This window comes from Dermacentor silvarum, chromosome 3 (assembly GCF_013339745.2).
Source record: "Dermacentor silvarum isolate Dsil-2018 chromosome 3, BIME_Dsil_1.4, whole genome shotgun sequence".
Lineage (NCBI taxonomy): Eukaryota > Metazoa > Arthropoda > Arachnida > Ixodida > Ixodidae > Dermacentor > Dermacentor silvarum.
This window is the reverse complement of record NC_051156.1, coordinates 167,920,732-167,944,079: the sequence shown is the minus strand read 5'-3', so window position 1 is coordinate 167,944,079 and position 23,348 is coordinate 167,920,732. Positions and strand designations below refer to the sequence as shown.

The 23,348-nt window shown below is 43.7% G+C and overlaps 1 protein-coding gene across 1 annotated transcript; it reads left to right on the top strand.

Annotated features, from left to right (window-relative positions):
- Positions 1-69: 69 nt before the first annotated feature.
- Positions 70-22,657, top strand: LOC119446026 (probable acyl-CoA dehydrogenase 6). Its single transcript, XM_037710333.2, has 8 exons — positions 70-350; positions 7,457-7,577; positions 9,929-10,058; positions 11,158-11,264; positions 11,825-11,995; positions 13,209-13,382; positions 14,803-14,964; positions 18,526-22,657. Exons 1-8 carry the CDS (start codon positions 210-212, stop codon positions 18,762-18,764), a joined length of 1,245 nt encoding a protein of 414 aa, XP_037566261.1. The 5' UTR covers positions 70-209; the 3' UTR covers positions 18,765-22,657.
- Positions 22,658-23,348: the final 691 nt, after the last annotated feature.

The window sequence follows — 23,348 nt, the reverse complement described above, 5'->3', positions numbered from 1 at the left end:
CATCATCATCACAAAAAAGTGTCAAACAAATTAATAAATCCAAGACAAGCCAAGTCAGGGTTTCCGCTGTTACGAAACTTTTTTTGATCAGTCTCTGCGGGAACGGAAACCGTCGTGTTGATACGTTTTCCTCGTTGCAACGACGCACGACTTGACATTCTACGCTGTCCAGTCCATTGCTCTTCTAGAGGCCGGCACACAACTGCGTAATGCAAGCTTTGAGGTTGTCGCGTCGCTGTCGGCTACGACTAGCTCAAAGTCGCCCCCCTTGGGCGAGCCGACAAGGAGTCCGATGTTGTGCGACGTTTTTCACCGAACAACACGATGAGCTTCGACGCAGCGTTCGCAAGGTAAAAGACCTTCTTTCTTTCTTTGTCACCGTGGTTTCCTTTTCGGTGTAGCCTGCTGAGTGCTTACCTAGGGGCCGGACAACCTCATATTAGCGTAGCGTCTGCGATAAAGAAACGAATCATATCAGGCAGTAATCTTGTACTCGATTACAACGAGCTGATATCTGTATGCAGGCCATCTCTACACGTTGTCGTGGTTGAGGTAACTGCCGTTGAGGTAATTTACCCATAGCCAAATCGAGACATTTGCTGGATTTCGCTGTAGTGGACGCGAATGCTGCTAAGTAAAATTAAATGACGCAGTGAGGCAAGCAACAATGTAAAGACACGCCGTGCAGTAACTTTTGGGGGGAAATTGTCAAATGCCGCCGTTTATAAATTGTGTCAGCGACTCGTTTACGGCTCCTTGATAATAACAAAACCTCGTTTTATTCATTGAAGTACAAAAGTAACTGGAACGCCTAAGGATTTCTTCATAAAGTTCGGGAATTAATATCTCGAAACTGGTGTCATCCTGAGAATTCGTGCCAAGTGGATCCCTCGCCTTGCGAACTGCACGACTAGAATTTGTAAATTGCAATATATGCTGTAAGGTAATTAGTTAAAATTTAATTAGTGTGTTTTTCTTAATTGTTCGACTATGCATTTCAATTTTTTGTGCAAGTAATGTCCGCGTCTTCGAGTAAACGAGCTCATAACTAGAGGTCCGTTCGATTCGCCTGCACCACTGAACCAGTTCACGGCGGTTCATCACAGCGCGACACTGGAAACAAATGCCAGCGCGGTGCAGGCGTTATGTTATGTCCAACTAATGTGCACGGAGTGTGTAAGTTTGAGAGGTCCGGAACTGCAGGTATTATCGCCTTCTGGGGCGTAAATACACGCCACACTTGTGTAGATACATTAGTCGTGCATAAGCGGGTTTTTAACGGCGCTCCCGCCTGTGTGCTGCGCCGTCTGCTGTGCTGCTGCTTCACACCTATACACCTGCACCAAGGCGGCACCGACAATGGAGTGGGTGCAGCAAAATCATGAACCAGCCCTGCACCTTTTGAAACGAATGGCAAGATGCAGCACCTCGTGAACTGGTTCAGGCAGCGCAGGCGAATTGAACGTACCTTAGAATTGTGCTAACTGCCACAGGCTACCTTAAACAATTTTTGAAAGTGTTCGCTGAAGCGCCCTCTATATAGGCATCAAAAACTTTCCTTTAGGCATACGTAGGCTACATCAATAAGAACTTCCACTGTGCATCTAAGTATAAATTATAAGGAACGCAGCCCACTAAACCCCTGTTTTCTGAAATTCCCCTTATTTTTTCAATGAAACTGAATGAGGCTAGTTGCATAGGTTATGACTTTTAACTGAACTTTAGTGTGACTAGACATCACGAGAAAATTCACAAAAGAAGTGACAAACAAGCAGCATCTCCAGCGTTTCGGTTTGTGTTGCACCCTTTTTTTTTTTTTTTTTTTTACTAGGTATTGGTCTATATGGAGAAAAGGAGCCCTCGATATCCACTGAAGTTAGGGGCACATATTCGTACTTTGGAATGTTCGATTATCCAACGCCCTCTGGGATTCGTTTGACTGCTTAGTGCTGCGTGCACATTCACCGCATTCTTCTCTTTCTCTCCCTTCTTCATGTTCCCCTTTTCCCTTCCCAAAGTGTAGGGTAGCCAACAAGATTATTTTCTGGTTAACATCCCTCTTTCTTCTCTCACTTTGGAATTCCACAATTTTCGCCAATCTGAACCTTTGGCAGTTCTTTCAGTACCGAAAATCTGGGACTTTTGTTCGAGATAGACCGAAGTTTGGAATTATCTCTATCAGGGGTAACAGGTCCATTTTGGATGATGGCGAACCATGGTAAGCCTCACCAGAAGAACTGGTGAGGCTTACACAGTGCTGACTAACGGCCACGTCCTCTGCTACAGAGGTCTTTCAGATAAGAGAGAATTCGAGTTAGGATTTCTAGTCCATAACAACATAGCGGGCAACATTGATGAATTCTACAGCATTAATGAGAGGGTAGCAGTCATCGTAATAAAGCTGAATAGGAGGTACAAAATGAAGGTAGTGCAAGCCTATGCCCCAACCTCCAGTCATGATGATGAAGAAATAGAACAGTTTTATGAAGATGTTGCATTAGCAATGAGAAAGGTGCAAACTCAGTATACTGTAGTCATGGGCGACTTCAATGCAAAAGTGGGGTAAAAGCAGGTTGGTGAGCAAGGCAATTGGCAGCTACGGCATCGATTCTAGGAATGCAAGAGGAGAGATGTTAGTAGAATTCACGGAAAGGAATAGGCTGAGAATAATGGAATACCTTCTTCAGGAAGCGCAGCAACAGGAAGTGTACCTGGAAAAGCCCTAATGGAGAAACAAGAAACGAAATAGATTTCATACTCTCTGCCGATCCAAGCATAGTGCAGGATGTACCTAGAAGTGTTACGTAAGGTAAAGTGCAGTGACCATAGGTTAGTGAGGTCCAGGATTTCTCTCAATTTGAAGAGAGAAAGAGCGAAATTAGTCAAGAGGAAACAGGCCAACCTAGAGGCAGTAAGGGTAAAAGCAGACCAATTCAGGCTGGTGCTCGCAAACAAATATGCAGCTTTAGAAAAGGAAGATAAAGACAACATAGAGGTAATGAATGAAACCGTAACTAGCTTGATCTCAGAAGCAGCAATAGAAGTGGGAGGTAAGGCACCAAGGCAACCAGTAGGTAAGCTCTCCAAGAAACAAAGGACCTAATAAAGAAACGACAAAACATGAAAATTTCCAACTCAAGAGATCAGATAGAATTCGCTGAACTGTCAAAACTGATTAACAAGAAGAAAGTAAGGGATATTCGAAATTATAACGTGGGAAAGATTGAGGAAGCGGTAAAATATGGACGCAGCATTAAGTCAGTAAGAAGAAAGCTTGGCATAGGACAAGGCAAGATGTGTGCACTTAAGATAAGAATGGTAATATCATCAGCAATTTCGATGACATAGTAAAAGCAGCGGAAGAATTCTATACTGACCTGTACAGTACCCAAAACAGCCAAGCTACTTTCATTCAAAATAGTGATGAACTGGATACAGAGGCTCCTTCTATAACTAGCGATGAAGTTAGAAGGGCCTTGAAAGACATGACCAGGGGAAAAGCTGCAGGAGAAGATGGAATAACAGTAGATTTAATCAAAGATGGAGGAGATATCATGTTTGAAAAGCTTGCAGCCCTTTATATGCAATGCCTCACAAATTCAAGTGTACCAGAGAGCTGGAAGAACGCCAACATTATACTAATCCATAAGAAGGGAGACTTTAAAGAATTGAAGAATTATAGACCCATTAGCTTGCTTTCAGTATTGTATAAAATATTCACCAAGATAATTTCCAATAGAATCAGGGCAACACTTGACTTCAGCCAACCAAGAGAACAGGCTAGCTTCAGGAAGGGATATTCTACGATGGATCATATCCATGTCATCAATCAGGTAATCGAGAATCTGCGGAGTACAATCAACCTCTCTATATGGCTTTCATAGATTATGAAAAGGCATTTGATTCAGTAGAGATGCCAGCAGTCATAGAGGCACTGCGTAATCAAGGAGTACAGGAGGCATACGTGAATATCTTAGCAAACATCTACAAGGATTCCACAGCTACCTTGGTTCTTCACAAGAAAAGTAGAAAGTTACCTACCAAGAAAGGGGTCAAGCAAGGAGACACAATCTCTCCAATGCTATTCACTGCATGCTTATAAGAAGTATTCAAGCTCTTAGACTGGGAAGGCTTAGGAGTGAGGATCAACGGCGAATATCTTAGCAACCTTCGGTTTGCAGATGACATTGGCCTATTCAGCAACAATGGAGACGAATTACAGCAAATGATTGAGGACCTTAATCGAGAAAGTGTAAGAATTGCATTGAAGATGAATATGCAGAAGACAAAGATAATGTTCAATAGCCTGGCAAGGGAACAAGAATTCAGGGTCGCCAGTCAGCTTCTAGAGTCTGTAAAGGAGTACGTTTATCTAGGTCAATTACTCACAGGAGACCCTGATCACGAGAAAGAAATTTACTGAAGAATAAAATTGGGTTGGAGTGCATAAGGCAGGCATTGCCAAATCCTGACTGGGAGCTTACCACTGTCGTTGAAAAGAAAAGTGTGCAATCATTGCATTCTACCGGTGCTAACATATGGGGCAGAAACTTGGAGGTTAACAAAGAAGCTCGAGAACAAGTTAAGAACCGCACAAAGAGCGATGGAACAAAAAATCTTAGGGCTAACATTAAGAGACAGGAAGAGAGCAGTGTGGATCAGAGAACAAACGGGGATAGCCGATATTCTAGTTGACATTAAGCGGAAGAAATGGAGCTGGGCAAGCCATGTAATGTGTAGGATGGATAACCGGTGGACCATTAGGGTTGCAGAATGGATACCAAGAGAAGGGAAGTGCAGTCGAGGTCGGCAGAAAGCCAGATGGGATGATGAAGTTAGGAAATTTGCAGGCGCAAGTTGGAATACGCTAGCGCAAGACAGGGGTAATTGGAGATCGCAGAGAGAGACCTTCGTCCTGCAGTAGACATAAAATATGGGCTGACGATGATGATGATTGGGATGGATGATGATGAGGTGAAGGGAAGTGGTGAGTGCTTACGTACTTTACATCGTGACCCATTTAGGACTGCTCCATTCCTATATTTCCATTCCTATATTTTTAAGTAGGAGCCTCCTAGTGAAAGCTTCTTAAAAAGTATCATAGAAACTTCAGAAAAAAAAAGTTTCAACTTTTTTGAAGCTAAGTCCCTGCTGATGCTTGGAAATCGACAAATAATGTCGCAAGGCTACAATGTTCTGTAATAATGCAGGACATCCGGTTTTCAGTTCAGCTGTGCCAGTCAAGATAGCTGAGAGTGCGGTGTAGAAGCAACAACATTGGTGTTCTTGCAGGAAGTATGGCCTAATAGAGGCAATAATTGGAGAAAGGAAGTGAGGTAGTGTCATATCCTGTGTAATGAACACCCTTAAATTGTTCCAACATACACTGAGGTTAAAAATATCCCAGCATGTGTGGCCTGAATGCCACACACTGGCACTTCTTCAGGCTTAGATTTGGAAAGAAATTGTCATTTTGTATTTTTGAGCTGATAGATGTGCTTGCATGCTGCCTGCAGTTGCTAGCAAGTTGACTCACTTAATAGCATTAGCGTCTGTTCATAAGGTAATATGATTATATTAATGTAAGAATGTCTGAACACACTGTGATGATTGGTTTGAATCCTATTTAGCAACTGGAGGTGCTGCCTTGGTTCCAGAAAGAAACAAAGTCAACTGCAACTAGGCACACAACAAAACACTTTATATAACAAAAATCAAACAGTGCCGAGTAGCCTGGCTGCAGAAAGCTGACAGAACCTCAGCGTCAATTCAGTAGAGGTATAACAAAGTTGAGGTACACACACAGTGCACGCAGAGAACTGTGTGGCTTTAAACAGAAACCTGTGGGCCCAACGTTGTGGTGAGAAATGCAGTGCTAACAAGAGAATCTGGGTTAATATTAATGAAACTTGGGGAAAATTTTCACCGGTTGTAGGTTTCTCTTGGTGGGAGGTCTGGAAGACAAAGGCAGAACAGCGATGTTCACAAGCGCTCAATAATAGCCAAGTCCTGCAGCTGTCTGGTTGTTGAAACACCTTTATGTCTCCTCACAGTTGGGGGAAAGATGCTGTAGATCATCGGGAAGCTATGTTGCGGTCGGATGAAGGTCCTGTGAGCCCAGGTCCATGTGCCCATTAAGCCTGCACGTCCGCACTCCAGCGGCTTTTTCTGCACAACCCTCCTGATATGTCCCGCCTCCTGCTCTTTCATTCTTTCCTTCTCCTTTTCTTTTTCTGGTCATGCATAACCTTGTTTGATTGTAGCTTCATTTGCCTCTTTCGTTGGTGTCATTTTCATTGTGCACAAAGCTCACGGGGCACTCCGGTCTTGTAATTGTCTTTAACCATGCATGCGGTGATGACCGGAGCATTGTGATTTCTCGCACATCATCACACATGCCAAAAGTAACTTGTTATTGCTTATAGCTTTACAAATACCTACATCTTAATTGTTTCACCTGCTTGTATGCTGTAGCTATAGTTACTTGATCAGATGCATGACGTGGTTGAACATGATCTGGAGCGCTCCACTATGGCACCTTTAATAGCTTTAGTGTAACTTTGGGACCTGAAGCTACACCATTTGCTAATCATATTTGAAAGCTTGGTAATGCTGAGCTATTCTGGGTGGCCTATGGCAAAGCCATTCCTGTTGTAAACTGGGGTCAGTGTTCAGAGGGTGTGCATGGCACGCTGCCTTTTCTGTAGCTTTAAAGATTGAAACTGTCATGAAAATGGCATGCCACTCGAAGCTGCCCACTGGTAACGACCTTGTGGAATTGCTGCATCATTGGTCTGAAAGAGAAACTGTCATTTTATTTGGAAGCACCTTCAGCATGCGTTCGGCTACCTACTCGAGCATGTTTGCTGACAGGGCATACGCCAGCACATGTCTTCATCCTTGACTACAAATCCAAGCATAATGTAATTTATAGGATAACCGGGGTTTATGGTAGCTGCAGTTGTCATCAATTGTCACACACCTTGTTCATACTTGTAGGCTCTTTTTCTTGTCTCATTTCTTGGTGCTGCTTTCATTAGTTCAAGATTAATAACTAATATTACTCATCTGTCTTAAGCTGAAGGTCACACAGGTTATGACCGTCACATTCTGTGCTATTCTTGAAGTTGAAGGTGACTTCATGGTGCCTCTCTAGACTTCATTTTCCCATGCATTGATTGCAGCAGTGAAAAGCGGCAAGGAAATTATAAAACGGTTCGCAAGTATGCATATCTAATTCATATGGGCCACACAGATTTTGGATTAATTAAACAGGTTACTTAACTAAAAAGCTAGTCTTTTCAAGCTTGAAGGCTTGCCTTCATTTGTACTATGTAGTTGTCATGCGTTCGAGCATTGTGCTGCCCCTTGCGCTCAACATCTGTAGCTCATTGTCATTGGTGTGTAGAGAATAGTGTTCCCACACAACCTCGTGACGCCCACGCCCTCAATGCAGGTCATTGACAAGGACATCAACCCATATGTGGACCAGTGGGAGGTGGACGGCATGTACGATGCCCACAAGGTGCTCAAGAAGTTGGCTGAGGTGGGAGTGCTGGGGATCACACGCCCAGTGGGTGAGATTGCAAGCTGCAGTGCTCCCTGGCTTTGGCCTGTGTTTTCTGTGCCTGCACTGCGGGGTAATGTTGAGGCGAGATGTTCCTTTAGCAGTGGCACAGTTGTTTGGGGTGTGACCTGAATTTATTGTATTCGCTCGACCTAAATTATACACAGCACAATTGACAGAAGGCTGTTGCGCAAATTAGAGCTGAAGATTATCAGATCAAAGATAGTCAAGGGTTGCAAGGACTTCAAAAGCGTGGCCTCCTTCAGTACATTTAAATTGCTGAATCGCTCTCATTACTGGTAATGTTGCCAGCATGTTTACTACAATTGACTGCATGAAATGGGATATTTTTGTCATTTCACCTTGCTGCCTGTAGCCGTCGCTCATCTTCGCCAGCTCTTGATACTGTAGAGATTTTGTGTGGTGGACAGTGGCACATGCAAGGACCTTGCACTAGCATTAGCAATGCATGCTATACACTGTGCATGCATTGTACGCATGCTGCACTGCAGGTCTTGCATGCGTCTGCTATCTCCTGGTTCTGTATTGTCGATGCTGACATGCGTAGGCACTCTGACATAGAAAGCAGCACTCTTCAAATCATTTGAGTCATCATTCTTTCGTTGTTCGTCTCCTTCATTTATAATAGGATGTGCATAACTGCTTGAGGTTTATATCATTCTGGTTCATCAACAAAGGATAACCAACCATTGAGACTGTATTCAAGGTGCATTCTCTATTCTAAGCAGTACAAACTGAACAGAAGATGCTGCATTTGGTTGCATGCATTTAATATTTTCGCATCCAGAAGGTGCCACTGTAATTTGCACGTGCTTGTACTGGAGTTCCGCTATTCTTGAAGTTAACGTTCTGCTCTGCAGCATTACCATTGCATTCAAGTGCAGAGAAAGCATTCTAACGCTATTCTGAAACTTAATATTAATTGTGAGAAACATAGCCTTAGATATCTTGTACTGCAAAGATTTGGGGAGCAGCTGTAAGCTCATGTTTTGTTCTGACAGACCTGTCTTTGGTGCTGCTGCTACCACGTTCATCCTTATGACCTTTGAGCCAGCGCAATCGTTTCATCTTCGATCATGCTTGAAAGAGCGAAGGGAAGCCTGGGGGTATTTACATATTTTTGCATGGAAACTGGAGTAACTGGTCAGTTATTGCAGCATTTCTTTTATGTACGCTATGTTTTACCATTGACACAAATACGAGGCCAATGCAGTGTGAGGTTGGATCCATGGGCACAATTTCTTCTTTTCTTGCCCGGTCAGAAAAACATGCTCAATCAAATTTGTTTATGTCCTAATGTGCAGTCAATCTTTATTGGCTTGAATTGGTTTCATTCAGTTTTATTGTGTGCTTGATGCAAATGAGGGGATGCATTCTAGATAAGTTTCGGGGATCTCACTTTCAGTGAATGCTGATTAGTTGAGCCAGCAGCTAGAGTAACCATCTATCGAATAAGCTGTCGCATTGAGTGCTGTGTCACACAAACGAAAGCGTGTTGGAAGGTCACCAATCAGGAATGTGACCCTTGCTGCGCTTTATGAATGTTTTTGGTTGGGTGCTTTTTGTTGATTACACTGTGTTAGGAATGAATCCACCTGTGACCAACACTTTCTCACTTCTGATAGGCTTTTATCTCTATAAAAATTCAGATAACTCTTGAAACATTCCACAGATTATTTGCATGGCATATGTATCTGTGTGTTATAGAAAAACAGGCGAGGTTGTGCTCATTGGCATTGCACATAGACCGCAGATTAAGCATTTGTTCGTACTTTATTTACAGCACAATGAAATATGCTGTGCAATAGACTGCTTTTCAGAACATTGTTTTTCAACATGGCCAGACCATCAAAAGCTGTGGTCATCACTAAAACAGGGGCTAGCTGTTCCATGCAGACTGGCTACTGCAAGCATGATAATTATGAGTATAGTACAGAACTACATTGTGCAGTGAAGAACACACTTTCTGCTCAAATAATCACCATTTAAGAATTGCTCAACCTGTTTGCTTTTGACAGTGTGGAATCTTGGTAAAGGCACTTTGTCATTTATGAAAGAGTGGTTTATCAGCCTTTGAGCAAGTCATGGCGTACTCTACTCTGTGACTGAAGTAGGTAAAAAGGCTGTTGCAGTCTCAGGTATACTCATTGCTTCCCCCTTTACTGATGCAGCAGAAGTGATTGGCTTGTTTGCACATGGTTGACAGAATGAATTCTTTTGCACTTCTTGCAAGAGACTTGTTGGCAGCTGTCCAGTAGAAGAATATCTTGAAGAACTAATTGGCAAATCAGTGAACTTGTGTGTAAATGGATAATGCTAATGAATCTCATTGTTTTTCAGAGTACGGAGGTCTTGGTCTGGACTACAGCTTTACGGTAGCCTTTGCAGAGGAGCTGTCTGCCATCAACTGTGGTGGCATTGTCTCGGGGATCCTGGTCCACACAGACATGTGTACGCCTGCCCTTTCCAAGTAGGTAATTTGCCTCAATTTTGCTGTTTCACTGTTCTGATCTAATCTTTAGTATTTCTTTAAGCATGTTACTTGAAATTTCAGACACCGGAATGATCGTTGTACAGTGTAATATGTATACATGTGAGAAAGAGAAAAAAAATAAATACCCTGTGGTACTAAAAGAAATGAAACACTCAGGTAGTCACGGACAGAGTTTGAAACACAATGGGAGGGAGTGTGTCCTTGCACTGCTTTGCAAGTGTACATGCATTTTTAAAGTTGCCATTAGAGAAGTCTGGACCAGATTATGTAACAGTTATTTTGCTGGTTCATTCTTTCTCGAGATTTATTACTAGTTCGTACAGGCTGTTGTATGCCATTATTGCCCAGAATCAGGCGCTTAGTATGATGGATGAAAAACAGAAAGAGACTGATGAAATGTATTTCTACAAAATACAATCCCTCTGCAAAATTTGAATAGGAGTGCTTGCTTTTATGGACTGGTCTTATGACGAGCTTAGGTAAAGTGGAGCATCAAAATTGCTGTGAAATGCTAGCTCGCGAAGTGGACAAAGTAATGGCACATGGGGTACTGCACCACACACAGAGGCAGCTTAAACTACCTTTGCCCCATGCCCTCCCGCCTAGCTAACCTTTTATTTATTTTTATTTTTTTAAAGCTGAAATAACTAGGTGGCGATGTCTAGCATGAATGCAGTTTTTTTATGCTGCTTTTTGGTTTGATGCTGTGTTGCCAAAAATGTAGTGTTTACTCCTGACACAAGGAAACAAGCTTGGAGTGCATTATTCAAATAGCTTCTGCAGAAATCTACAAGGGGGAGAAAGATCTACATAAGAAAATGCTTGCCATCTACCATCCGTCGAAAATCGAAGAAAAAAAAAAATGTCAGCTACAAACTTTACTTTTTCAGGACATATAAATTGGTTCCTTTGTAGCATTCTGCTGCAGCTAGGGTGATGACAAGTTTGGAGAGCATTTCGCCTCGAGCAGATAATGCAGGGAATAAAATGACATTGTGCGGTGACGTAGTGTAGTGCTGCACTCCTCTCTTTGCACAAATGAAAATCATTACAGCGTGATTCTGTGGTGTGTTAGTTTTGGCAGTGATGAGCTGAAGGCGCAGTTCCTGGCCCCGTCAATCGCTGGCGACATTGTGGGATGCGTTGGTGTCAGCGAACCGGACTGTGGCTCAGACGTTGCCAGTGAGTACTTGATCTGCCTGGATACATCAGCGTGTCTTAAATGCCTGTTGTCCAGTGGGAAGAAGGGGGCACCTTTTGGTTGCATTTATTTAGGGCATGCAAACTACGTGAATAAAGCTTCGATGGAAGAGAGTCTATATGGCCTCGGCTTCCATCTCCTCGACACTCGGGTCTCTAGCTCCTCATTTGGTACAACTGTTTGTACTAGCTTTGTCTGTAGTGAGCGCATTTTGCATTCTTGGGTTTTTAAGCGCTTTGCCTTGATAATGTCGAAGTGATTGTCTCAGTTATTTTACACTTGAGGTGCCAAAAGTACATACATATACGAAAGAAATTTGAGACAATCAATGAAGCATACTGGGGGGGGTGACAGTGCCTTATGGCTAGCAGGCTAGAGCTTGTTGGTCTTGTTAATCCTACACGCTTAAACAATATTCAAGAGCAGTTGGCTGAATGAAGCACACGTTTCTTGGCAAAGCATGAAGCACTTGTAACACTATGTTGTGTGTGTGATGCGATTCTTGTTGTTCCTTCTGTTCTGCCCGTGCGCTGTTACACAGGCATCAAGACAACAGCTGTTCGACAGGGAGATGACCTAGTGATCAACGGGGGCAAGATGTGGATCACCAACGGGTGCCAGGCAGACTGGATGGCCGTACTGGTCAACACGCGCACCGAGGGGCCTCCGCACAAGACAAAGTCGCTCGTCTGCTTGCCCCTCAAGACACCTGGTGAGCAGTTGACAAGTTCTGCAACTCAACTGTGCTTTAAGTATTGACACTCTCCCATTTCCTTTGGGCCCTACCTCACGAGGAAGTCAGAAGCTGTGGTAAATGCACTTTAATCGGCAGTGATCACTGCAGGCACCTGATGTGGTGATTTCTCAGTTTGGTGCACATTATTGAGGCTACATTAAGCTTATTTGGTGCATTGAAAATGGTCGACAAATGCTATGCTGAAAAGGGGAGCCAGTGCCAGAAATATGGAATCACTTAATGCTCCAGTCAACCCAATTGCTTGTATTATGGTCACTGTCAGGAACAAGCAAATTAGAAATGCACAGTGCCTCTGTCAAGTAATGGTGATCAGTAAATGTGATTTGAGATTGTAGCCAAGCAGACTGTTTCTGGTCAATAAAGTCCCCTACAAAGATACGGAGATGCTGAAGTAAAAAAATTACTGCTTTGCTGTTTAAAGATTTTTAGCATAAGTCTGTTCCTGGAGGCCCAAGTTGAACTAATGGCTGAGTGTGACACTCGCTGCTCAAGTATATAGAGAAAATAGAGGGAAGAGGGAGAATAATGTTAAGGCATATGGAACCAGAAAGGAGCCCAGCGAAAGTCTGGGAACCATCAGGAAAGGGAGAAGCAAGCCTTGCTGACACTCCTGCTACATTTACACTAGGCATGTGCTTATATGTTGTGCTAGAACAAATGTTCCTGATGGCTAGCAAAAATGGCAGCAATCTGCCAGTCATGCGATTAGTCATCAGATCCGTGAACGAACCACATGTGAGAGTGGCGAGCAGTTAATCTTTTCAGTGCTGTGCCCAAGGATACTCGTCTGGGTGACAACGATGAATGACAGCAATGATGATAGCGACGCCGACGCCATGTTGCTTATGGAACACAAATTAATTGAATTAAGATCATTAATTAGCCTAAGTCATAATTTTCGTATGAATTTTTCAGGTTAGGAAAGCGTAAAATGTTCATTGCCAATAAAAAGCACTTGAATTTAAAGCCTGCTAACGTGTTACTTAGACAGAAATAAAATTTGTTGCACTTGAACAAAGACCTCCAGTGCATAGTGGGCAAAAATGCCTGGCAACCAATGGGTTAGAAATAGAGGCGTACTGCGCAAAGTTTCAAATATTAGTACACCACTGGTTGAAAATTAAACGACAGCCTGTTCCTTCAAGTGGCCCATTTAACCCTGCTGCAGGTGTGACGGTGGCACGGAGCATCAAGAAGCTCGGCCACCGCTCCTCGGACACAGCGCAGATCTTCTTTGAGGATGTCCGAGTGCCAGCCAAGAACATTGTGGGCGAGGAAGGCATGGGCTTTGTCTACCAGATGCTCCAGTTCCAGGAGGAGCGCCTGGTGGCTGCCATCAACAGTGAGCACAAGTGCTTTCTTCCACACGTGGCGCTACTGCTGTTTGAATTGTTTGCTTTGGATCAATGCACTAGCAATATCTGGCCCTGACTGCGATGGAAAACTAGGGGTGTCCAAATAGTGAATTTTTCCAAGTAAGTCAAGTATGAATATTAGGAAAAAAAAGTGGTTTTAAATATTGAACTAAATGCTGATTATTTCCTCGGTTAATGAAAAAAAAGAATGCACCGCTTCACCGCAAACATAGAAAAGCACCCATCACGGAAGCTTAGCGGTTTTTCTGCTGCTGTGCACAAGGCCAAGGATTCAGTACCCAACCATTGCGGCTGCATTCTGATCGGAGCAGATTCCAATGGGGTATGCAAGTAGGCTGTAGATTCAATGCTTCCTACATATGGAAGTACTTCACCATACTTTCTGCAGCACTAGCATCCACTTTGTGACTGCCATGTCTTTGAAAACATGTGCATAAAAATATTATGAAGCTAGTTTGCATATGACAATAGGATCAAAGAATGATTCTGCACCAAACCGTAGACCATCTTTGCTCCCTGTGCCTGTCTTGTCAGCAGCCACTGGGATACTCGTTTGATCTGACAAGGTGATTGTGTTACTTGGGTATACTATCACTTGTTTGTAACTTCTTGTTTTCCTGCAAGTCCACATACTCCAGGTAGCAGTCCATTACAGGAAATAAAAAGAAAGTTCAAATTTTATTTGGGCAGTTCTTTATTCAAGGCATCTAATTTCAAAATATGATTTTTGTATCAATTTCTAATGCAAGATTATTAGGGAGCTTTAAAGATAGGGGGTCCAAGCTCAGCAGAGACTAAAGACCCCGCATTATCAAAAAAGAAAAAGAATTGTGAAGCATATTTTGTATTTTGCTTATACAGTGTCACTGTTTGGGTTGGCTAAGTCACTTGCATCTCTTAATTCTTAAACTCCCCCTTCTTTTTGGGAAAATAACAACTTGCAATCGCTGAAACCTTACTCCAGGATTTCACAATCCCTTTGGCTGGCTTTTGGCAAGCTGCCAGTGTAACTTTAGGGCAGTAATTGGGCACTCGTCATATGGTATCGAGAACAGGACAGCCTAGGAGACTGGACAGGTGTACAGGTATTCAATGAGTGCAAGTTTTAAAGCTTTGCTGTGTTGAGGCTTGTGCATTTCGGAGAGCAGCTCAGTTGTGGTTGAAGTACTGACGCCCTCCCTTTTCCCACTGCAGCTGTGGGAGCCAGCTTTAAGGAAACATGTGTCTCAAACCAAAATTCTTCCGTAAGCCTCATTGTGCCTTACAAACAACTTCAGGACTCTTACTACGTGCACTTTTATGTTGGCACACTTTTAACATCACGAGCATATAAATTCACGGCATCTTGTTGATGTTACTGAGCTGCGCACTTGGCGGTGTCTGCAGGTGTGACCTTCATGGAACGCATGATAAACGAGACACTGGAGTACTGTCAACAGCGAAAGGTGTATGGCCAGCCCCTTATCAAGAACCAAGTGATCCAGTTTCGACTGGCTGAACTCCAGACTGAGGTTGAAGCACTGCGGTCGCTTGGATACAGAGCAGCTGGTGTGTACCACAGCCATCTTGTCTTGGCTTCTGCGCTAATCTTGATCGCACAGTGGGCCTCTTCGATTATCATTTGCACATTCCAGACGGCAAATATTGGGCATTCAGCTATCGCATATGTTACATCAGTGCTTTGTGTAGTACCATCATGCAAGCTTTTTATGAGCCGTGTTATTGCTGCCGCTTTAGTCTTCATGTTTTTTAAAGAGTGATCAGGCGCACACGCTTGCTTTTCTTGATGCATTTCACGAAATTTGTCATGCTCATGGCTGTGTGTAGCAAACAGGTGAATTTCGCTCTTCAGGTGAGTGAAGCTGGCATGTGTGACTGTTTCTCAGCGGTAGCTGGGCAGGTATACAATCGGACCTTCACCAATTGTTGTTCACATGTTGATCCATCTGTTGCAAAGTTCAAGCGTTTGTTTTTTGACCTGCCTGATTAGCAGAGGGCGACATTTTGCGATAAAACACACGCGCTCTGTCGGAGAGCCTCGTCACATGTAGTGGCACGATCGATCCTTTTGCGGATGGGTATCATGAGCTTCGAAGACTATGCACAATGTGAATTGCGCTTTCTTAGTGTAATGAGTTGCTTTTTCAACATATAGGTGTTATAGTGGCCTGCATTTTTTGCTTGAACAGTGACACGGCACGATCGCGATTTTGATTGTGTTTGTGTAGAAACTTCACTTCAATTTCCCACGCAATGAGCTACCTTACAGTAGTTATAAGTGACGCGAAAAGAGAGAATGCAACGTAAACTGCACGTTGCAAATGTGTAATATACGCTTGGGCCACGATATTCCACTGCGCTAGCTGCCTCTAATATTTCTGTATCTCGGAGGCCACGCTAATGAATTAGCTCACTGGTGGGCTGGGTACGAGCAGACGACAGCAGCCAGGAGATTGACTTCTGGTCACATTGCTTTCGGGTAGAACCTGGTACTGCCTCGGACAGTCCCAGACATCTGGGTCACGTGTCTGTGGCGTATTCTTCTGTTAGAGCTAGTCAGACCGGAAGCTGCGGACCGTTTCCGGACAGTCCGGGTATGCATAGTTGAAGAGGCCCAGTGTTCACACGTTCAGCTTCTGCACTGACTACAGGCACCATTAGCTGCATAGGTTGTGTGGCTTCATGATTAAACCAGGTTTTGAGATCCGCCTATGCACTTTGCCTATTGTATTATCACACGTCACATTCTCTACTGTAACTAACCATGATCATGTTTTTTTTTATATGCATGCTCCATGTTTGTGGTTTTGCTCCATGTGTGTGCTTCAACAGCCTCTTCAAAGGGTTGTAGAGGGGTGAGGTGGCTAATCTTGCAGGTTCCTTCGTACTACTTCAAGAACACATGCTTTGTGTGTCTGGTGACATGATGGTTCAAGAAAAGGCACGAAAAAAAAAAACGAAAAAAAAACATGGACTACAGGACAAGCACCTGTCCTGTCCTTCTTTTTTATATTTTTTTTCTCTCCTTCATTAAAGTTAAAGGGCCCCTCACCAGGCCACATAGCGAATTTTAATTATACGCTTGAAGTTGTTACGTACTCTCTAGGGAGCGTTCTACCACAAAAATTTTTCGAATTGGTTCTATATTAGCAGAGATAGAAATACTTGAAGTGTCACGAACCCATGATTTCAGGAAGCGAGCTTCACTGCTAACATTGACACTCTCACCACTTGCCCCGTCTAGCCTAGCCTCCGCAAGCAAAATTTATTCCCTGTGTTCTCTCATACAGGGGCCGGAAGATCGCGTCACACACGTCACGGTTCCCGCCTTCGTGCATCATGCCCATTCATGTCCATTTTACTAGCAGTGTGGGTTGTGAGAAGAACATTTGCAGTGATACAATTCTTGCCAGCAGTGTACAAACTGCAGTGCCATTTCTTAGTTTATGAAGTGCTGTCAAAGCATCAGCTACAGTCGAATCTCAATATAACTGAAATGGATATAATGAATTGCTGGACATAACAGACTAAATCTAAAGCATATCTCGCTGATATCAGCGTGTAACGAATACATTAGAACCTCATTGATACGATCCCGTTTCGTACAGTTTCCCAGCTCTAACGTTTGCGATCGAGAACACAAAACATAACTCCATACAATTACGCTTTTTTTTACCGGTTAACATGTTTCCGTGAGCATGATCTTTCGCCACTGATGTTCAGTACATCGCCTAACTGTGATCGTATCACACATTTTCTGGCCGCTAATTTCCATGTGAACTAGGAAAGGCTTCAGGCATGTGTGGTCGAGAGCAGTATAGGCAGATAGCACGCAGTACTCGCACGTTGCATTCACAGCAATCACTGCCAACCCTATTGTGATAAGCATCTTCACCTATCTGTTTCACACTTTATGTGGCACAGTGCTGTTGAAAGTGTATTGCACACTTTTAATAAGTGATAACCCAAACGCACCGCTGGTCCGTGCTGCTGGTGGCATCGTATTCCGGCGTTGCCTGCCAACCTTATTTGGTTTCGGTTTCCTGTTGCGCTTTCAAAATGTTTCACAATAGGGAAAACAATGCAGCATGTCTCAAGTCGCTCGAGCCCAACCAGCTTGGCTGGCACACGTTGGCGTCTCATGCTGCAACAATTCTCACCAAGTGGGCAATTCAAAACTTCTCGCAAATATGCCCTGCCTGAAGAAGCTGCTGACCGACGTCGAATTCAAGGAGTGCAAACGTAAGCTTGCAGACATGGGGAAGCTTGCAGAAGCTGCAAGAACGACAATGTGCATCTCAGCGCCACTCAGGCTCGGCACACACTTGCGTCGGCGTCTCGTGCTTTAACAATTTGTGCAGCATTTCACATTACGTAGATGTCAGCTACAGTAGAGTGCCAAATTTGGTGACTTTGGATGTACGTTTTTCTGGTTAGTAAATATTTTTCTCAGGTTTCTTTAGAAATTGTATGAACAAAAAGTTTGTGTCTGATGTGACTCTGTTATGACGAGGTTCGTTTGTACAGATTTTTTTTTTTTTTTGCCAATGTTTGAGGAAGTTGTCGTTTGTTACAATCAGTGAATACTTTTTGGATTGAGACTGGCCTAGCATTCGTATGTGAGCAAGATTGAAAGTTTTGTGTGCACAGTCTAGAGCTACATTTTTGCGTAAGCAACCATGAAATGCTTGCAAGCACTGCTGCTTCTCATACCCTCTCACACCTGAAGAAGGAAGTAGACTGGGTACAAAATGATGGGTTGTCATAAAAGATTTGGTCGTATTTTACCTTGTTTCAATGGCATACCAGTCCAGCATGCATCTCGCAGTAGTAGCGCGAGATGGCGCAACGTGTTCAGAGGGAGGCGCGATAGGGGAGCTCGGCTGGTATACAGGTCTCATTACATGTTTTGACAGTGGCAATATGGAGTGTCACTACATTTCTTCAATGCTAATCGCATTCACGTCGACATTCATCGCGAGATGAGTTCTACCAGATCTTTTTTGTTCAAAGGACTGCCTTGCCCGACTTAAGTCGCGTCACATGTTGTTTCACTGACGTTTCCCAGCACCTTTGTTAAGACCGCCTCCTTGCACAATGTTCGTGCAGCCCTGCTGATGTCTGGTGAAAATGTGACGGAGCTGGCGTCTATGGCGAAGCTAAAGGCCGGGCGGTTGGTGCGTGAAGTGGCCGACAGCTGCCTGCAGTACTGGGGCGGAATGGGCTACACCGAGGAGATGCCAATGGCTAGAGCCTTCCGCGACGCACGGCTCCTCTCCATCGCTGGTGGTGCCGACGAAGTCATGCTGTCCATCATTGCCAAGCTGCGATGGGGCTTAGGCCGGTAGTATCCTCTGAAAGCAGAGGTTGGCCTCTGCTTGTTCATTTCGGTCTCAAGGTGGTGCTGTATGAGTCCACTTGTGCATTCTTTCAGCCGGTAATGTGTGCATTATGTTCGAAGCTGAGTGCAGAAACATATCGTTAATGCGTGCTGCTTGCTATCCGGTGCATTTGCATCGCACTTTCACCAGTGGTTCGCAGCATGGCAATGTGTGAACGTGGTACGCTTGGAAGGATGCACACTATGCAGACTGTCTCCTGCACTCACTAATGTGCGGGAGAATGTGTAATGTTCTGTTCGCTGTACTGATCACCACTCAACAAAAAAGGCATCTAGGCAGAAGCAAGCTGCATGAAAGCAGTTTTGTGAATAGGAAAGTATCAGAATTTTTCTAGTGCTGCAGTTGAAAGTGATGTCGAATTGTCACCTAAACGCTGGGTCACACTTGCACGAAGTAATGGTACAGTTCCAGTGCAACTAAAGGTGCTGAGGAAAGGCGCATTTTCCAGTGTAGGGAGCCACACAGCATGTCATTACAAGTGTAAAAGGCAGTAAAATCCCAGCAGCAGGGACTGTATATGAGAGACACCATGGTTGCTTACAGTCCTGCATGGGGCTGTAACACGTGCACACTTTTGGCTGTGTACAGTGACAGTTGGCAATTCAGTGTAGCATTGAGTGCATTCGCTTTCTAGGAGTGGGAAAATGAGCAACTGTTATTCCTTGGCACATGTATACAAGTTGGCTTTAAGGTTCACTTGTTGCTCAGCTTGTAAATGACTACAGTTCTTGACGCAGGTAACGATTCACTGGGTTTTCATGTATGCCTGCTGAACTGTAGCGCTGTGCGGGTATACTTGCACTCGGTTATCTGACAGAGGCCAGGTAATAACGGTCTTGGTGATATGATAGGGATGGTAATGGTCACCAAGTGCTGTTACCATTCACTAGAGCCACAATTGTGCACCACAATTCATCAGTACAAGGAAGTTTTTTTTGTCAAGTATTAAGCTTGCTATCCCATGTACTGTGCTCTGGAAACCTATTGGAAGATACAGGTTAGTACAGTCGCCAACTGATAATTCGGACATGCTTGATTAGTCGAACAGCTCCGTGGCACCGCCACTGGCCCCATAGACTTAGATATTACGTCGACGGAAATTTCTGACACCTTACAGCGTGTCGTGCGATTATTCAGACTCCATCTGCACGGCCATGCGCTACTTTTCTTTGGATACATCACTGGAATGGTTGTCAGCCATTTCACTGGTGCTTCCTCGAAACAAACTAGCGAAGCCTAGTCAAATCACAGGACAAGCCAAGCCACGAAGTTGTAAAGGCTGCAGTTGCTATTTGCAAGATTTGTCATCTGAGCTCCGTTCTGTTCTTATCATCCACCATTCATGGATAGCTGATCCATTTGATAACATGGGTGGAGCATTGCTTGGACCACTGACGAAGCATGAAAAGAAATAGCATAAAAGGCCTTGCTAGAATATCACGGCAATGGACTCTTTAGACTAAAGACAAGCATATGTGCATGTAGCAACGTGTTGACAAATTTGGGCCGTGTTCTCGGATGATCACTTTTGAAGATACTTTCACTTTCGCGATATTTCGCGAGAGTGAAATCTCGTGTCTAGCACTGTGACGGTGTGCTTCAACAGGCACTGTGATAAGATAGCGCGCTTGGCATTGCGTCAAGAATATTGTCGCTCGTAGACATACTGGTCATGCGACAGCATGCGTGACATGGTAGCAACAATGCCATCACTCGTAGACACCGATGTATCTTGAGCTAGTCATGCAAAACTGAAAGTATCCGCTAAGTGACGATCCGAGAATATGGTGTACCTTTTTGGCCACTTGTGGAATAAAGTCATTTATTTTATGGTGAATCCGGTATTTCTGACTTCCGATTATTCAAATGTTTTGGCGGTCTCCTTCAAGTCCGAATTATTGGTCGGTGACTGTATTTCACTTGCCATGGGTCTCCTTGGATAATATACGCCTGATGTTCTGACATATCTACACTAGATTTGCTTTTCTAAGGTCTCAACGAGCTTGCATTTGCAGAGTTCAGTGTGATTTACAAAATGATATACTGCAAGACTGGTGTAGCTGTGCTACACGCACTTTCATAAGTATTCTATCTCCACAAAGGTCACACAGTACGAGTATTTCACAAAGAGCTTTCACTAACTTTACATGTGCATGTGGTTTGCAATGGCCTAAATAACGAAAAAAAAAAAAAACATTTTTTGATATTACGCTGATTAGAGTTGTTCTAATAATTGAAATGCTGCACAGTTCTGCTACAGAATTTTTATGCACATCTGTCTATAAAGAACTGCAACTGTGAAATTGGATATTGTTTTGAGACCAAGCACAAGTATCAAGGAGCTAAAGGGGTTGGGGGGGGGGGGGGGGGGAGTAATACATGCTGTCATAGAAATTTCTGCTTTCTTTTTTTTTGCTAGAAGCTCTTATCAGTGGTTATCTGTGGATGGATGTAGTGTAATAGCAGAACATCCAGGACTGTTATCTTTAGGTGTACAATCCCTTTTTGCTCACTGCCTATTGAAGTTGGGCCCTGAAACACTTTTCTGACTAATTATGGAATGGCCTCACTATTAAAAGACTTCACCTTGCCAATGTCATGCCGTAAAATTTTTAGAATCATTCAACTATAAGCAGAGTTATCGCACTGATACTTGACTTTCTCTCCCCTTTTATCTCTGCAAGTGCGCTGGAAGTTACACAACGGAGAAGCCAAAAGGGCTAAGCTCCTGCCAAAAGTTTAGTGTAGCGGTAGACTACGCAACGCAGCATGCAGCTACTATCTCAAAGGCCACGCGCAGCTGACGCAGCTACGCGCAGTGCAATGATTTAACTCAAAATTATCAATTATGTATTACTGAGGATGCTCTCGCAATCACAAAATCAGCCAGTAGCATCGGTGGGCCACCTGCTTTCGATGACTGTGCATGATGGCATTGCAGCACCAAGAGCAAGCGATTTTCTCGCTGTTTTTGACACAAAATTGTTAACTCCCTGCTGCATGCAGTGCAGTAATATTTGGCTCACATGCTCGCAGCAGCCTCTACGACAGATCGGCAATGTTTTCTTACAGTGTTCAAGAAGTGTTTCAGGGCCTCTCAAGTGAGTGTCTCTTGTTGATTTTCTTTTGCTCTGGAAGAAACTTGAAGTGAACAGCTTTTTTCAAAATCAATTTAAAAAATGCTGATGGATTTATTGAATGGTCATAGAGCAGAAGTACTGTCTTCCTTAAAGCAACACTAGAGATTATTTTGTATGTCATTTATTTGCTTTCAAAAGTTTGAATCCAGTTTGCCTCCTACCGTGCACTTCACAAGTTCTTCGCTCATATAAGCACATGTTCCTAAAAAGTGCGGGTAGAGGAAGGCTCATTTATTTGTACTTGCCGCACTCCTGATATGCAATATTTGTTGGCTTAGCTTGGCTAGCTTCTCCAAAACGAAGGTGGACAAGGGGACACTTACATGCAGTGCACTCGGCACATTTGCTTTGCAAGGTGCACTGTGGCTGTCGACCAGAATGCATATGCCGCCGAAATCTACTGCTTGTTTTTTATTGTGACGCGGCATTTTATCCTGGCGGCTCATGAAAGCTGCGCTTTCACAGGTTCCCACAGTGCTTAGGATCTGCATGATTTTTCTTGAGCAAATTTCTTGAGGTTGGTGTCTGAAATGCAGTGTAATTTCTGCAACCCAAGGAAGACACCAACTGTAGGACGTGTATTCCAGTTTTGATTAGCATTGAAGGCAGTGTAGTGCTTCGATAGCTATAAGTAAGCAGCTTTGAGCCCAAGTAATTGGAGCGCATGTGGATGACATCTGTATAACTTGACGTCACCTCGCATCAACAAGAAAAAAAATAGAAAAAGCACATGTTATTGCTGCATTTTAACACTTAGCATGTGTGAACCTATGAAAAATATAATGTAGATTACATTAACTGCATAAGAAAGCTTGATTACGTTTTCTTGTGCACAGGCGATTTTCCGGTCGAACTCCTACCCAGCTGCCATCTTGTTTGGACAGCAAAGTAGCCCACATTATTTTTTATTGTCAGAATGGGAATGAGACTTAAGATGGCCACTGTCCACTTAGCTGTCTATTTAGCTGTTTATGGCGAGTATTGGAACACAGTCTTGCAAACATTCACTTTAGGGCTGATGCAGCCTCCCGTGAGCATCGCTCTATGCTGGGCTTGTCACAGGGATTCAAATTCTTTCTGGTACAGAATTGAATCACTATCTGGGATTAAGATTGCATGTTGTGTGAGACTATGCCTAAAGAAGCCCAGACTTGGTTTCACATGATACTGTGTGTCATCATGCTGCTTGGGAGGACTGGCGACAGGGAGGACTATAGCTTGTTTATTCTATGTTTTTGTTATTTTCCTTAAAGCCAGGTGCATGCAATGTTTCGCCACGGGTACGTGCATGGGAGCTGTGTAGTGTTATACGTAATTTGTACGAACTCTAAGGGGCCACAAGAAACTGTACGCACAAGTGAAAGCTTATTCACGTGATACATAAGACGTT

Bases quoted from the DNA above. Each gene is read 5' to 3' on its own strand.
- LOC119446026 (XM_037710333.2), top strand. From the start codon at position 210: ATGCAAGCTTTGAGGTTGTCGCGTCGCTGTCGGCTACGACTAGCTCAA. The intron at 11,265-11,824 runs GTGAGTACTTGA...GCTGTTACACAG, and splicing joins CTGTGGCTCAGACGTTGCCA to GCATCAAGACAACAGCTGTT. The intron at 11,996-13,208 runs GTGAGCAGTTGA...ACCCTGCTGCAG, and splicing joins CTTGCCCCTCAAGACACCTG to GTGTGACGGTGGCACGGAGC.